General features: G+C 42.4%; 1 protein-coding gene across 2 annotated transcripts in view; it reads left to right on the top strand.

Annotated features, from left to right (window-relative positions):
• The window catches only part of ADAMTS17 (ADAM metallopeptidase with thrombospondin type 1 motif 17), a 3,302,852-nt gene that overhangs the window by 3,046,976 nt on the left and 241,377 nt on the right, over window positions 1-14,499 (top strand). For both annotated transcript variants that reach the window (XM_044078403.1, XM_044078402.1), the window contains one exon: window positions 205-357. In XM_044078403.1, coding sequence (XP_043934338.1) covers window positions 205-357 — 153 coding nt within the window. The remainder of the gene's footprint in view (window positions 1-204; window positions 358-14,499) is intronic.

Here is a 14,499-nt window from a genome sequence, read left to right as displayed (position 1 = left end):
ACAAGGTTCAGTTGTGAAAATCTGATGAGGGAATTGAAAAAGATAATAAGCTCAAAAGGTATCTACTTATGCTATACATTTATTAAAAACATTCATTAAAAATTCTAACTAAAAAAAGATCTGTAATTTTATGCAAAATGTGATTTACCTGTGACCAGATACTATGTGATGTTAAGGTCTCTAAACAGCAGTGTTTTTTTGCAGTGTTCGACTGACTGTGGCAGAGGCACTCGTCATCGAGTTGTAACATGCCGAACAGTACAGGGGAAATGTGATGCCACAACGAGGCCAAAAGATAAAGAAGACTGTGAAAATTACACCGACTGTTATGAATGGAAAACGGGTGAATGGTCCAAGGTAATGTAGACCACTTTGGTTCAGAGAATGTCAATTACAAAAAAGTGAGGTATTTTTTAATATCTTAGATATAGACCAGAGCAAGCACCAAGTAAACGGGCATAGTGCTTTTCATGGGGAACTGCTGTATAGAAACAATAAACTCATTTTAAAGTTTTCAGCTGCTCAGTAGAAAACAAACTTATTTTACACAATTTAATTGCATCAGTTAATCAAGTAAGGAAAACTACCAGTTAATTTCTTTGGGGTAACACAGTGGCATAGTAGTTGGCATTACTACCTCACAGCATTTGGTTCTCTGGTTGTTGGGATATCTTCTGTGAGGAGTCTACATGTCCTGTCTGTGCCCATGTGGGTTATTGTTGGATGTCCAGTTTCCTTCTACATCCTAAAGACATGCCGCAGGTGAATTAACAGTCTTCCAAATTGACCCAATATGTGTATGCACGGTGTACTTAAGTGTGTGTGTCTGTCTGCGTGTGTGTGTGTGTGTGTGTGTGTGTGTGTGTGTGTGTATGTGTGTGTGTGTGTGTGTGTGTGTGTGTGTGTGTGTGTGTGTGTGTGTGTGTGTGTGTGTGTGTGTGTGTGTGTGTGTGGGTGTTTGTGTGTGTGTGGGTGTGGGTGTGTGTGTATGCGCATGCAGGCATGTGTGCATGCAGATGCCCTCCAGTAGACTGGCATCCAATTTGGAATATTTTTTCCTCCATGCAGCTATGTTTTGCAGGTCAGCTCTTTTCTGGCTCCTGTGTAACCATCAGCTAGGCAAAGTGGGTAATTAGACAATGAACAGATGACTAAATACATTTCTGTATTCCTCTTGAGCACAAAATGGTGCCTTTTATTGTAAATTAATGTGAATGTAGATATAAACTTTGCAGTTTATTTCTTTATTCGTGTCACTTAATGATGAGGCATTGCATTTAGTAATCCATCTAGATGCTGTTAGTTCAAGTGTAAAGTAACTCACCTTCTTGTTAATTTGATTCTCTCTAAAACCATATACTAAGTGTAATATTGCCCTTATGTGTTTCATTAAAATGGACAGCAGCAGTATTTTTGGTATTTAACAATATATTCTTTCTGTATAAGCTCCAACAGTTTTGGTCAAACTTGTATGCTAAACTAGTAACATAACTCACGGTTGTATTATTCTAGGTTTGTAAAATTCATTAAAAGATGGAAGCAGAATGTGCTACAACTCATTTAAGAGTCCTTGTAGTTTGAAAGCTTTAGTTCAAGGTTAAAATCATTGCTGCAGCAGCCTTGGCTATATGGGTTATATCCTGCCAAGGATATAACAGCTGTACGGCTTCCAAAACTTCAAGGCACTATCCAAACCCACATCTAGAGCTGAGCTAACTAAAAAGACAGGTTTGGGCACCAAGCCCCTCAGAGCTTTCCTGCCGTTGAAGAGAGCACTCCCCTGCAAGCTTTCAAGGATCAACGGTTGGTTTATGCTGTTCCTTTGCTGGGCAGATAAGTTCCCTTTGGAAAAAGAAGCACACAATACAACTCCAAAGAACAAGAAATGCAGCCAAAGACAGGACCTCAGATAGAAACAGTTCTCTTTATTGGATACAGCCACAAGAAACGTTAAGTGCTTTCATCCCCATAAAATGATATGGGACTTCAGAAGAAGTCTGCAGCTGTTGGGGGGCACCTCAGTCGGCAAGGGAGAGCCAGTCTTGTCAGTGCTGGGTGACGGAACAGGGAAGGCTTCTCTATTTAGTCAGAATGTTGTACCCATTCCTAGGGAAGATATTTTACCATTAATAACACTTGGCCACATTGTTCATGTCAAAAAGAAACAGAAAACTAAATATGTGTCTACTCCTCCTAAAATTTCCTAAGATAAGAGTAGTTTGTTAGGTCTGGGTCAAGATTTAATTCAGGGTACTGATCTTTCTTATAAGGTGGTTTCTAGCAGAAACAGAGTTTTCTACTCAGTTTTCTGATTCAGACACAAAGGAGAGCTCAGATGTTCATCATGTTTCACTGTTGCAGTCATTACAATTGGGTTATCCTGCTGACAGGCTACCCGCAGTCGGCCTGAATTCCAAAGTCCTGGTCCAGCGTCGGTTGCTGTCGCCTCCTCCCTGACGTCAGTGCACCAGGGGTATAAAAGATGCAGCCGACACCATTTTCTTCAGTCTTTCTTGCCGCGCGGTGCCCAAAGCAAAAGCAGTTCGCAAGTGCCAGTCGGCCAACTCCTGAGATTTTCGTGTTCGAATTTCAGATCCAAAGTCTTCATTAAAAGCTAAGTACCCCGTTGAGGAAACTTTTTTCTTGCTCCAGACCGATGTCAGAAAAAGTTAATAATTGGATTTCTTGTGGGAAGCAAATACCTCATAAGGACTTCCTTTCTTACTGTATTCCTTGCCTAGGCCCTGATCATGACGTTGCTAATTGTTGGTTTCGTGCTAGATTTAACCAATGCACTATTAAGCGTCGGTACGATTTTGCATTTCACTATTTTGGCAGAAGATTTAATTACACAATGTCGTCGGATAGCCATTCGACTACCACAATTCAAAAGAAATGCAAAGAAAAAGAAAAAGACAGGCATCCGAGGTCCAAAACTGACGACGAGGCTTCTTCTAAGCCAGTCGCCGGTTCGCCAGTTCTCAGTGAGGCGCTTTCGCAGCCCCTGACACCCGCTACTTTAGAGCTGCAGGCCGCTTCCGACTCCCACGTGGAGCCGACTAGGCCGCTGGAAACTCAAGGTAATGGACCCTCGGAAACTATTCCCTCAGATGTGTCCAGAGCCGCTGAGCAGGCATCGGCTTCTGAGGGTGTTTTCAGGCCTACACAGTTATATGCTAAAACAACTTCAGCTTCAAAGGCAAAGACTAAAGCACCTCTAAAGACAAAGAAACAAGTACAACAGCCCCATGGACAGGCCTCCATGCCTAAAAAACAGATGCTCAAAATGGCCGAAGCCCTAATTACTTTGATCAGGGGTTCCCATCCCCCTCCTGATAAAAAGCCTAGGCAAGAGACAGAATATGAATCTTCAGATCAGGTTTCCATTTCTTGTGATTCCTCTTCTGATCAGGAATACTCTCTTCCTATCTATGAGGATTCTGATGCTGAAGAATCTATCCCTTCAGCCACTCCTCCTGAGGATTATTCTTTTGGGGAAACTCTGCATACCATGAGGGAGCATTTCCACTGGGAGAGCAAAGATTATTCAGATTCTAAGAAAAGGCTCAGAGACTTCCTTTTAATACCTCAGCACATGCCCCTTGCTATTCCACCTGTGTTAGACATTGTAGATGATGTATTTTCAGAGTCCAGTCTGACTCCTGACTCTTTACCTCCAGCTCCTGTTAAGCCAGAAAGATACTACAGGGTTCCTGATTCACATAAATTTCTTTTTAAGAACCCTGCTGCTGACCCAGAAACTATCTCTCAGGGTCCCAAAGGGGTCACGGCTTCCACTGCAAAAAAACCTCCCCCCTCTGACAGGGATTCTAGGCACTGAACAGATGGGGAAAAAAGATTTACACTTCTGCTACCTTGGCTATGTTAGTTTGTTTGTGTATTTCGGCTTTTCCCGGTTAGGGGTCGCCACAGCGGAACTCCGGTCCGCTAATGATTGGCAGTAGATTTTTACATGCTGGCTTGCCGGGCCTAATGCCCATTCACGCATGTCACCACACAGAAGACGCTCTAACTGAGAATCAAACGGGCAACGTCTAACTGTGAGGCGACAACGCTACCGCAGCACCACCACCGTAGTACTTCTACTACCTTGGCTATAAGGGCCTTAAATTGTCAGTTTCATATGCTTAAATATCACAATATATTATGTCACTGCTTAAACAGAAAATGTTGATAAATTCTGAATGTGCAGAAAACAAAGAAATGCAGGATTTATTGCATGCAGCTGAACAAGTGGGAAAGCATACTTTGCAATGTGGTTTTGATTCTCTGGAGGCCTCCTGCAGTGCCGCTATTACAGGTTCTGTCATTAGGAGGCATGCTTGGTTAAAGGAACAGAATCTGCCTGATCATGTTAAAGCAAAATTATTAGATGCTCCATTACAGCATGATACCTTGTTTGGTGTTAAAGCAGAAGAGGTATTGAAGAAAATGGAGGACAAAGCTAAATCTATGCAAACAGTCAAGGATTTCTTACAGGTACAGCCTCCAAGATTTAGCAGGCACTGGCCTACAAAGAATTGGTCCTTTCCAGTGTCAGACAGGCCACAAAGAGGCAGATACAGATGCCCTAGAGGCAGATCCCAGCCCCAAGGCTCATACAGGTCTAAACAATGGGGTACTTCTACCTCCAGAAGTGGAGAAGACAAATCACAGCCATACAGGAAACACTCCCAATGACTTCCCCCTGCCTGCGCCAAGCACTTATCTTCTGGCAGCACCTTTAGGGGGAAAACTAGCAATTATTTCTCAAAATTGGCACGTAATAACCCAGGACAAATGGGTCTTGGATATAGTGTCACAAGGCTACAGGCTTCACTTTCACACCCTGCTAAGGGCAAACAGTTTGCCAGACCTGCCAAAAAATCAATGGGCAGAGGCACAAAAGCAAGTGTCATCTCTCATGAACATGAGGACCATTCAGCAAGTACCACAGCAAGAGCAGGGACAAGGACTTTACTCAAGATTGTTCTTGGTGCCCAGAAAGGACAAAGCCTGGAGACCAAAACTGGACCTATCTATTCTAAACACATATCTGGATATTCCAAGATTCAAAATGTTGACTCTGCAGCAGCTTCTGCCCATGCTGGGCAAGAAGGTTTGGCTTGTGACTTTAGACCTAAAAGAGGCATACCTGCATGTCCCAATCAGACAATCATGCAGAAGATACCTCAGATTCATAGCTGGCAATGCACTACCAATTCTCTGCACTGCCCTTTGGCTTATCTACTGCACACAAGGTCTTCACAAAATGCCTGGCTCCAGTAATTGCATTTTGCAGACAAAGAGGAATACAAATATATCCTTACTTGGATGACTGCCTTATTCAAGCAGAGAACAAGGACATTCTACTACAGCATCTGGTGTTTGTAAAAAGATTACTAACATGCCTAGGGTACACAGTCAACGAAAAGAAATCAAAACTAGTACCCTCTCAAGAGATAATATTCCTGGGTGCAAGCTTAAATACAACTGCCCAGATGGCTTATCTTACGCCAGACAAACAAAGGCAACTGACTACTTATTTCAAAATGTTGGCAACAAAGACCCAGTTACTGCAAGAAAAATTCTGCAGGCTTTGGGCTTCATGGCATCCTGCATTCTGCTAATTCCATATGCAAGACTGCATATGAGGAAACTTCAATGGTATCTAAAAAGTGTTTGGACTCAACATTGCCACAGCCTGGAAACAATAATTACCCTAATTCCCTGCCTGCAACAGGAGTTTCGATGGTGGGCAAAGGCCTGTCACCACAACAAGGGGCAGCCAATCGCTTTACCCACAGCCAGGCAGATATTAACAACAGATGCATCAGATTATGTCTGGGGGGCCCACATGGCAGGAAGATGTATTCAGGGCACATGGTCCGCAAGTCAAATGCATCTACATATCAACCAAAAAGAGATGCTAGCTGTTCAGAATGCCCTGACAGCCTTCAAGGATATACTTCATACGGGACAACTACTGATAAAGACGGACAATACTACAGTCATGTGGTACATAAACAAGCAGGGAGGCACTCATTCCTACCCCCTATGCAGACTAGCCATGACTTTGTGGGACACAGCATTGACTTACCAAGTACATCTGCAGGCACAATTCCTGCCAGGAAAGATAAATACTCTGGCAGACGAACTAAGCAGAAACCTCATGGATCCCCACGAGTGGAAATTGGAGCCGCAAGTCTTCAGCATGATAACAAGGAATTGGGGATGCCCGAACATAGATCTATTTGCTTCCCCTCACAACTGCCAACTACAGAGATTCTGCACAAGGACTTATCACAAGCAAGCAGGGAAAGTGGATGCTCTGTCTTTCTGCTGGAAAAACTTAACAGTATATGCCTTTCCTCCACTGCCTCTCCTCCCCAAGGTGCTCCTAAAAGTCAGACAAGAGAAGCCAAAAATAATACTGATTGCCCCAGACTGGCCCCACCAGCACTGGTACCCAATCTTAAGGAACTTGTCTCAATACCCAGCCTGGACATTACCTCAAATTCCTCACTTACTGTCCCAACACGACAATCAGATCCTGCACAGCCAACTCAAGACCTTAAATCTGGCAGCATGGCAGATAATGTAGTCATTCAAAACACACCTCTCTCTAAAGCGGTGATGGATGTTATTTTGGAGGCCAGGTGGCCTAGTACCAGAAAATCTTATGCTGAAAAATGGAAGAGATTCTGTGCTTGGAACCAGGCACAAGGGATTGACATGACTGTACCAAATATTCCTCAGATTTTGCAATATTTAACTGAGATACTGGACAAAGGCCTATCCTTTTCATCAATTAAGATTCATGCCTCTGCCATTTCAGCTCATTACAATACAGAGCCACCTATTTTTTCTCATCCTTTATTAAGGCAGTACCTCAGAGGAGCCAAAAACTTAAGGCCTCCAAGGAGATCACCAATACTTGCATGGGACCTCAATAATGTCTTGGAAAAACACACCCTGCCTCCTTTTGAGCCAGCCGCTACAGCTGATATAAAATTTTTATCACGGAAAACAGCTCTGCTCCTAGCAATAACCTCTGCAAGACGAGTCTCAGAGCTACAGTCACTCATGGCTGTGGAACCTTTTATCATTTTCCATCCAGATAGGGTTTCTCTGAGGACAAACCTGACATTTATGCCTAAGGTAGTGTCCAGTGTGGCCCTTAACCAAACTATTCATTTGCCCACCTTTTACCAAAACCCACAGAATAAGGGTGAGAGACTTCTGCATTCTTTGGACATACACAAACAGCTGCGCTTCTACTTGGACAGAACCAAAGCTTTCAGAAGGACTGAGCAATTACTAGTGGCATATGCTGCAGGATCACAAGGAAAGGCTATCTCAAAGCAGACTGTTTCAAAGTGGATAGGCCACTGCATTCATTTCTGCTATTCACAACATGGCAAATCAGTGCCTAAGGGCATTAGGCCACATTCAATCAGAGCAGCAGCCACTTCAGCAGCCTTCCTCAGAGGAGTACCAACCAAAGACATTTTAGAGGCTGCAGCCTGGATTTCAGTGCACACTTTTACAAAGCACTATCACTCACCACTCTACTCTAAATCCAGGGCAGGCTTTGCCACTGCAGTTCTGCAGGGCCTCATAGCCGCTCCTAATCCTATTTAGCTCCAGCCTCCCAACCTTAGCTTTGGGATTCAACCCAATTGTAATGACTGCAACAGTGAAACACAATGAACATAGTACAGTTGTGTACTTACCATAAATGTAGATGTTCGAGTGTATTCACTGTTGCAGTCCAGGTTACCCTCCCACCATCCCCCTTATCTTTACTGGAACTTATCTGTACTTCTCTATTCTATACAACCTATGTGGTGTATTTGCTTGTAGATGAAGGAAAAATTTACCTTGGTGCATGCATGCTTTATTGACAAATTTTTGGCCTACCCTTTTGGGGGCACCTGACATCTGGGGCAAGAAAAACTGAAGAAAATGGCGTCGGCTGCATCTTTCATACCCCTGGCACACTGATGTCAGGGAGGAGGCGACAGCAAGTGACGCTGGACCTAGACTTTGGAATTCAGGCTGACTGCGAGTAGCCTGCCAGCAGGATAACCTTTTGGGGGCACCTGACATCTGGGGCAAGAAAAACTGAAAAAAATGGCGTCGGCTGCATCTTTCATACCCCTGGCGCACTGATGTCAGGGAGGAGGCGACAGCAACTGACGCCGGACCTAGACTTTGGAATTCAGGCTGACTGCGAGTAGCCTGCCAGCAGGATAACCCAATTGTAATGACTGCAACAGTGAATACACTCGAACATCTACATTTATGGTAAGTACACAACTGTACTTTTTTGATTCTCCCTGTGGGGAGGGGTACTCTTTTTCTTGGACTGTTTCCAGAGTGTGCCATTGTTTTCAGTGGGAGAAAACTGAGGTTTCTCAGTCCCTCAGAAAATAATATGAGCTTTTACAGAAGGAAATTTACAGAACCATCACCCAGTTCCCCCAATTCTGTCAGCTGTGAAGGACATGTGTGTCACCACCTGCAATTTTCCTGATCACTTGCTGTCCCTAAAAAGGCAGATGGAATATATAAAGTCTTTAATCTTTTAGATTTTTATACACTCTTCCCAAACCTGCCCCAGCACTTATAGCTTTAGTTAAGCCTACTTCTGTTAAACATTTGATTAATTCCTGTCCTAATATTTCTGACAAGGATGGGAATATTATTGATATGTATGGGGAGAAGTGCATGGTTCTGCAACTTTTATTTTCAGAATTTTGAATTGTCAGTCTCATATGTTGAAGTTCATTTTGACTAATTGTGAAAGTATGAGGAATGTTTTGTCTGCAGTTTCTTCTTGTAGTGAAATGTCTGTTTAAAATAATTTAGTTGTTTCCATTTTACAAGTCACAACTCATTGTTTACAGTGTGTGTATGACTCATTTGATATTTCTTCCAGGGTTATGGTCAGCGGTACTGTTTTGAAGAGATGTCCCTGGCTATGTTCTGAGAAAACTCCCAGATAATGTGAAAAATGAGATTTTAAATTGTCCTTTGTATAGAGTGTGATGAAAGGGGTAAGATGATACAGGATGTTGTGTCTTTCGGCTTTTCCCGGTTAGGGATCACCACAGCGGAACTCCTGTCTGCTAATGATTGGTAGCTGATTTTTACGTGCCGATTTACCAGCCCTGACACACAACCTTCAACGAAGGTACACCCATTCACGCATGTCTCCAAGCAGAAGACACTCTAGCTGAGAATCGAACTGGACTGCGTCTTACTGTGAGGCGACAACGCTACCGCAGCGCCACCACCGCGTCGGGTAAGATGATACAGGTGATCCCTAAATTTTTTTCAGCCCTCCTTTTCCAAATTTTCTTAGGGATTATATAAACTCTCATCCATCTTTGGCAAAAAAACAAAACAAACTCACAAAGACACATACACACACACACACACACACACACACACACACACACACACACACACACACACACACACACTTAAGAAGAAATGGTAAGGGGTTTCCAAAAATAATTCATGAATCCCCAAAAGCAATGACAATTCAACAAGCCAAAATGACTATTTAATGGACCTTGCCCCCCCAGTTCTTTTTTTTTCCCTTCCAGAAACTCTAAAACTCTAGTTTTCTTTTTGGCAATAGATTGTTTCAAACAAATGGGTTCTGAAGATCATTCATCAAGGTTACAGATAGCATTGGGAGAAAACCCCTACTTTTCAGGGGGTAATTCCTCCTCCCCCAGATCAGACTCTTTTATTTGCCCCTGACCTTCAACACATGCTGTCCCAGTGAGTGATAGAACCGGTTCCTCCTTCCCAGGTTGGGAAAGATTTTTATTCAGTGATGTTTTTGTGTCAAAGAAAGAAAGACAGGAAGGAAGAAAATGCTTGGAGACCAGTTCTGGATCTTTCTGGAGGGTATCCACATTTTTCCATATTTAGAAAACTTGCTTATCTTTGCAGATTCATTTTAAAGTGTCAGGAATCTCTCATTTGGGTGAGAGATCTCTTACACAAGACAGGATTTCAAGAGAGCATTCAGAAATCTTTTTTGACTTCTTCACACAGGATTTGGTTCCTGAGGTGTCAGCTAGACACGTCATTTCAAAGAGCTTTTCTTCCACAAGAAAAATAGCTCTTTATCTAGATCTATTTCTAATTTTTTTTCACTCAGACTTCAGTCACTGTGAGGGAATACTTCAGGATTTTAGGTCTCATGGCATCTTTCAGTCTCATGATACACATTGCAAGACTCTACATGAGAAGGATACAATGGTATCTGAAGTCTTTTTGGTCCCAGCACAACATCCTTTGTCTTTTTAAATCACAGTTCTGTGGTTTGTCATAAGAGAAATCACTTGGAGGAAACAGCAAATATCCCTAAATCTAGGTCCCCCCTTCTTCCTCTCTGCTCCAAAGCAGTCAGTCACCACAGGCGCCTCATACTTTGCTTGGGGAGCAGTTTAAGGAGGGATAAAAGTGCAATGTGTGTGTGATACCAAGGACAGATCCATCCATCCATCCACCCACAACCTCTTTTTCCCATTTTTGTACACAGGATCAGGGTGTCACTTCACCAGTGACAATCAGCTACAGCCAAGGTTTACACTGCCAGGTTGCCAAGATGAAACAGATAAATATAAAAAAAGTTGTTGGCCCTGATCAAGGCACTCAACACTCTAAATCATCTTTGATCCCTGGAATCTCTTCATGTTGGTACAAACGATACTGCAGTCATGTGGTACATCAGCAAGCAAGGGAGAACCAGTTCATACCCCCTTTGCAGTCTGTCCCTGTTAGCTTGAGGTGTAGCTTCACACCACATTCTCAATCTATAGGCATCCTACATTCCGTCAAAGCAAAACTGTGCAGCAGGCAAGCTGAGCAAGACAAGGGCAGATTCTCATGAACAGAAACTAGATAAGCGGGTCTTCCAAGATTTGATACATCTTTGGGAAGTTCTTCAAGTAGAACTATTTGCCTCCTTTCTGAACAATCAGCTGACAGGATTCTGACCCAGGACTCCATGCAAGAAGGCCTGCAAGACAGATGCCTTCTCATTTCCTTGGACAGGAATATACATGTATGATTTTCCACTCTTTCCACTGATATACTGAGTAATTCTAAAGATGCAGAAGGAATCCCCCAAGATCATTGCAGTGACTTGCTTCTGGTCTAGGCAATAGTGGTTCTCCCTTCTTTTGGAAATGGCTGGGGCAATTACCACAAGCTTCCTTACAGTATGGATCTACTGACACAAGATCAAGGTATTGTATACACTCTGTCCCCAATCAGCTTCAACTGACTGTCTGGATGATAAGGTCTTGATTCCATTTAGGCACCTGGTGTGCGGAAAAAGTAATGCATGCTTGAAAAGTGTATCAGGTACTAATGGAGACAAGAAAGCCTGCTACTAGAAGTTCATATGTTAGCAAATGGTGCCAACAACATAATCAGCACATGGCTAGTTGCTCTCTGGTTTTACAATATATGTGTGATTTAATATCCTATGGCCATTCTTATTCCTATATCAAGGTACATTTATTGGCCATTTCAGCATGCCTGCCCATGGATCCTCCTGTCTTAATGTCTTCTCATGTCAAAATGTTTTTGCAAGAGGTTTTGCATAAGAGGCATTCAAGAAAACTAGTAGCCTCTCCTTGGGACTTTAATTTTGTGTTACAAAAGCTAACATTTGCTCTATTTGAACCAGCTAATATGGTTGACTTCAGGTTCTTAGCATTGAAAACTGTATAATTGATTACTTGGACCTCTGCAAGAAGAGGTGAGGCAACCCTATCTCATTTTCCACAGAGACTGTTTTTCTTTTTAGAATTAAATCTGTCTTTTATGCCTAAACTGGTATCTGTTTACTTTAAGCCAAACTATTCATCTCTGCATTTTCTTTCCTTAACCTAAAAATAAGGGCGAAAGGATAGTCCATGCCTTGGATATCCAAGATAACTCAGGTACTATCCTGACAGAGCTAAACATTTCAGGTCTTCTAATCAGTTGTTCATTTTTTGTGAAGGTAAGAAGAAGGGACAACCTGTGTCAAAACAGACTATTTCCAAATGATGGTCTCAGGCTATTATCTTTTATTATACTTATCACAACAAAACTCTTCCAGGCAGGGTGAAGCCCCACTCTACTAGGATCTTGGCGTCATCAATGGCTTTTTGGAAATAGTTTGATTCTTTTATTTTTTAATTTATTTTATTTTATATTTGTTGTCCGGGTTAGTTCATCTGAGCTGAAGTAGCCCTTTTTTCAGCAAAGGCTCGGGGAGAAAAGCTCCAATACATTAAACAATACAGTAGCATTTACAGAAGCAATATTACGTATAGGTAGCAGAAGCAATATTTCAATAAGATTATCATAAAAAAAAATTTAGACACTTAAAAAAAAGTTTATGGTCTGATAATGGGCAGTTTAGTGTTTGGGAGGCAGTTTATGGAGGGTAAGTACTGAGGCAAAACCAGAGAGTTTTCAGGTGTTCTTTAGCAGCTGCTTTGAATTGCTTAGGATGAGATAATAATCTAGTTTGAAGGGGAAGTTTGTTCCATGCGATGTTTGGATGATGGCTATAGAGGTTACATCCAATGTTAGTCTTAGGTTTCTAGATAAGTATTAAGTCTTGGTCTGAGCTACGGAGTGACCTAGTTGGAGAGTAGTGGGTTATAAAGAAGGATATGTTTGGGCAAGAGAGTGGTTTATAAAGGATAGAGTGTTGTTGTTGTTGTTGTATCTTTCGGCTTTTCCCGGTTAGGGTTTGCCACAATGGAACTCCGGTCCGCTAATGATTGGCAGTAGATTTTTACATACTGAGTTGCCAGCCCTAATGTACAACCTTCAACGAAGGTACGCCCATTCACGCATGTCTCCACACAGAAGATGATTTAGCTGAGAATCGAACAGGACAACATCTTCCTGTGAGGCGACAACGCTACCTCAGTACCACCACCGCAGCCTTATACAGGATAGAGTGTATTATCTGAAATTGCGAGATAAAAAGGAGGTTTGGTAGCTATAGCCAGTTTAAGAGTTTAAGTGAGATGCAGCGATGGGTTTTGTAAGTATGTTGTGCAGCAAATCTGGATACCTTGTTATAGGTTGAGTCTAGTTTAGCTAGGAGTGTGGTATTAAGTTTTGTAAATATTTGGGAACCATATAGTTGACTAGGCAGGAGGTAGGTATGAGAGAGTTACTTTTGCTTTAGAGGTGAGATACTTTTTGTTTTGGTATAGAAGGCCTAGTTTCTAGGGCGGCCACGGTGGTGCAGCGTTAGCGTTGCCGCCTCACAGCAAGAGGTTCTCCAGTTCAATTCTCACCTGGGGTGCCTTCTGCGCGGAGTCTGCATGTCCTCCCTGTGGTCACGTGGGTTTCCTCCAGGTGCTCTGGTTTCCTCCCACATCCCAAAGACATGCAGTAGGTGGATTGGACACTCTAAATTGGCCCTAGGTGTGAGTGTGTGCATGTGTGTGCCTTCTGTGGAAGGTTGGGCGCCGGAATGGCAACTCAACACCGTAAAACTCCACTGCCAATCATGAGCGGACTGATGATCCGCTGTGGCGATCCCTAATCGGGAAAAGCCAAAAGAAGAAGAAGATAGAAGGCCTAGTTTCTAATGAATTTTCCTGATCTAGAAGGATTCTGAAAGTATCAGCTTGGTCCTCTGTAGCTACATTTACAAGATATTACAAGCTTAAGTCCTTCTCTAGGTCTAGATCAGGCTATGCTAGAACCATTCTCCGGGGGCTGCTGGAAGCTTCCCCTTTCTCTTCTCAAATATAGCAATCTAGGGCAGTCTATTCATATAGCTAAGCCTACTGCAGCAGTGATCAGTAAGATGGTCATAGTACAGTTGTGTAAGTAAAATTAGCATAACAATAGGTATTTGAATTATCACTACCGCTGTAGCCACACCCCTCCTCCATCCTCCTTGTTTTTCATATGTTGATTATGCCAAGGTGGAGTACTTATTTTCTGTTGTTCACAGCTCAGCATTCTTCTGTCTGTTGGCATTAAATCTTTGAAGGAATTTGGTCCAAAACCTGTCTTTTTAGTCAGCTCGGCTGGAGCTGACTGACAATTTCGGTGTGTGGAAGGTGCCCTTAAACTTTGGGAACTGGTAGGGTGTTATATCCTTGGCAGGCTATAACCTATATAGATGAGGCTAATGCAGCAGTGCTAATTCAAACATCTGCTGTTATGGTAAGTTTACTTATACAACTGTACTTTATGCATTTGCGATTATGAGAATAATTTTGAGTTATGATTTTATGATTACATAGATCTAAAATGATAAATTTAGTATTAGATAAAACTACTGCATATCTGAACGGATTATGTATACTGCCATGTGTGAAAATGAATGTACGGTCATGCTATTTGATGGTTCTATAGCATTTATACTGTTTATTTGATGTTTTTTGTGTAGTGTTTCTGCTGCTTTCCTCCTTAAGACTCCACTAGAAATGAGCCACAACC

The sequence above is a fragment of the Protopterus annectens genome, chromosome 7.part0, assembly GCF_019279795.1.
Source record: "Protopterus annectens isolate FY-2018-M chromosome 7.part0, PAN1.0, whole genome shotgun sequence".
NCBI classification, from domain to species: domain Eukaryota; kingdom Metazoa; phylum Chordata; order Ceratodontiformes; family Protopteridae; genus Protopterus; species Protopterus annectens.
Note: the sequence above shows the minus strand (reverse complement) of the source record. Positions and strands in the feature narration are given on the sequence as shown.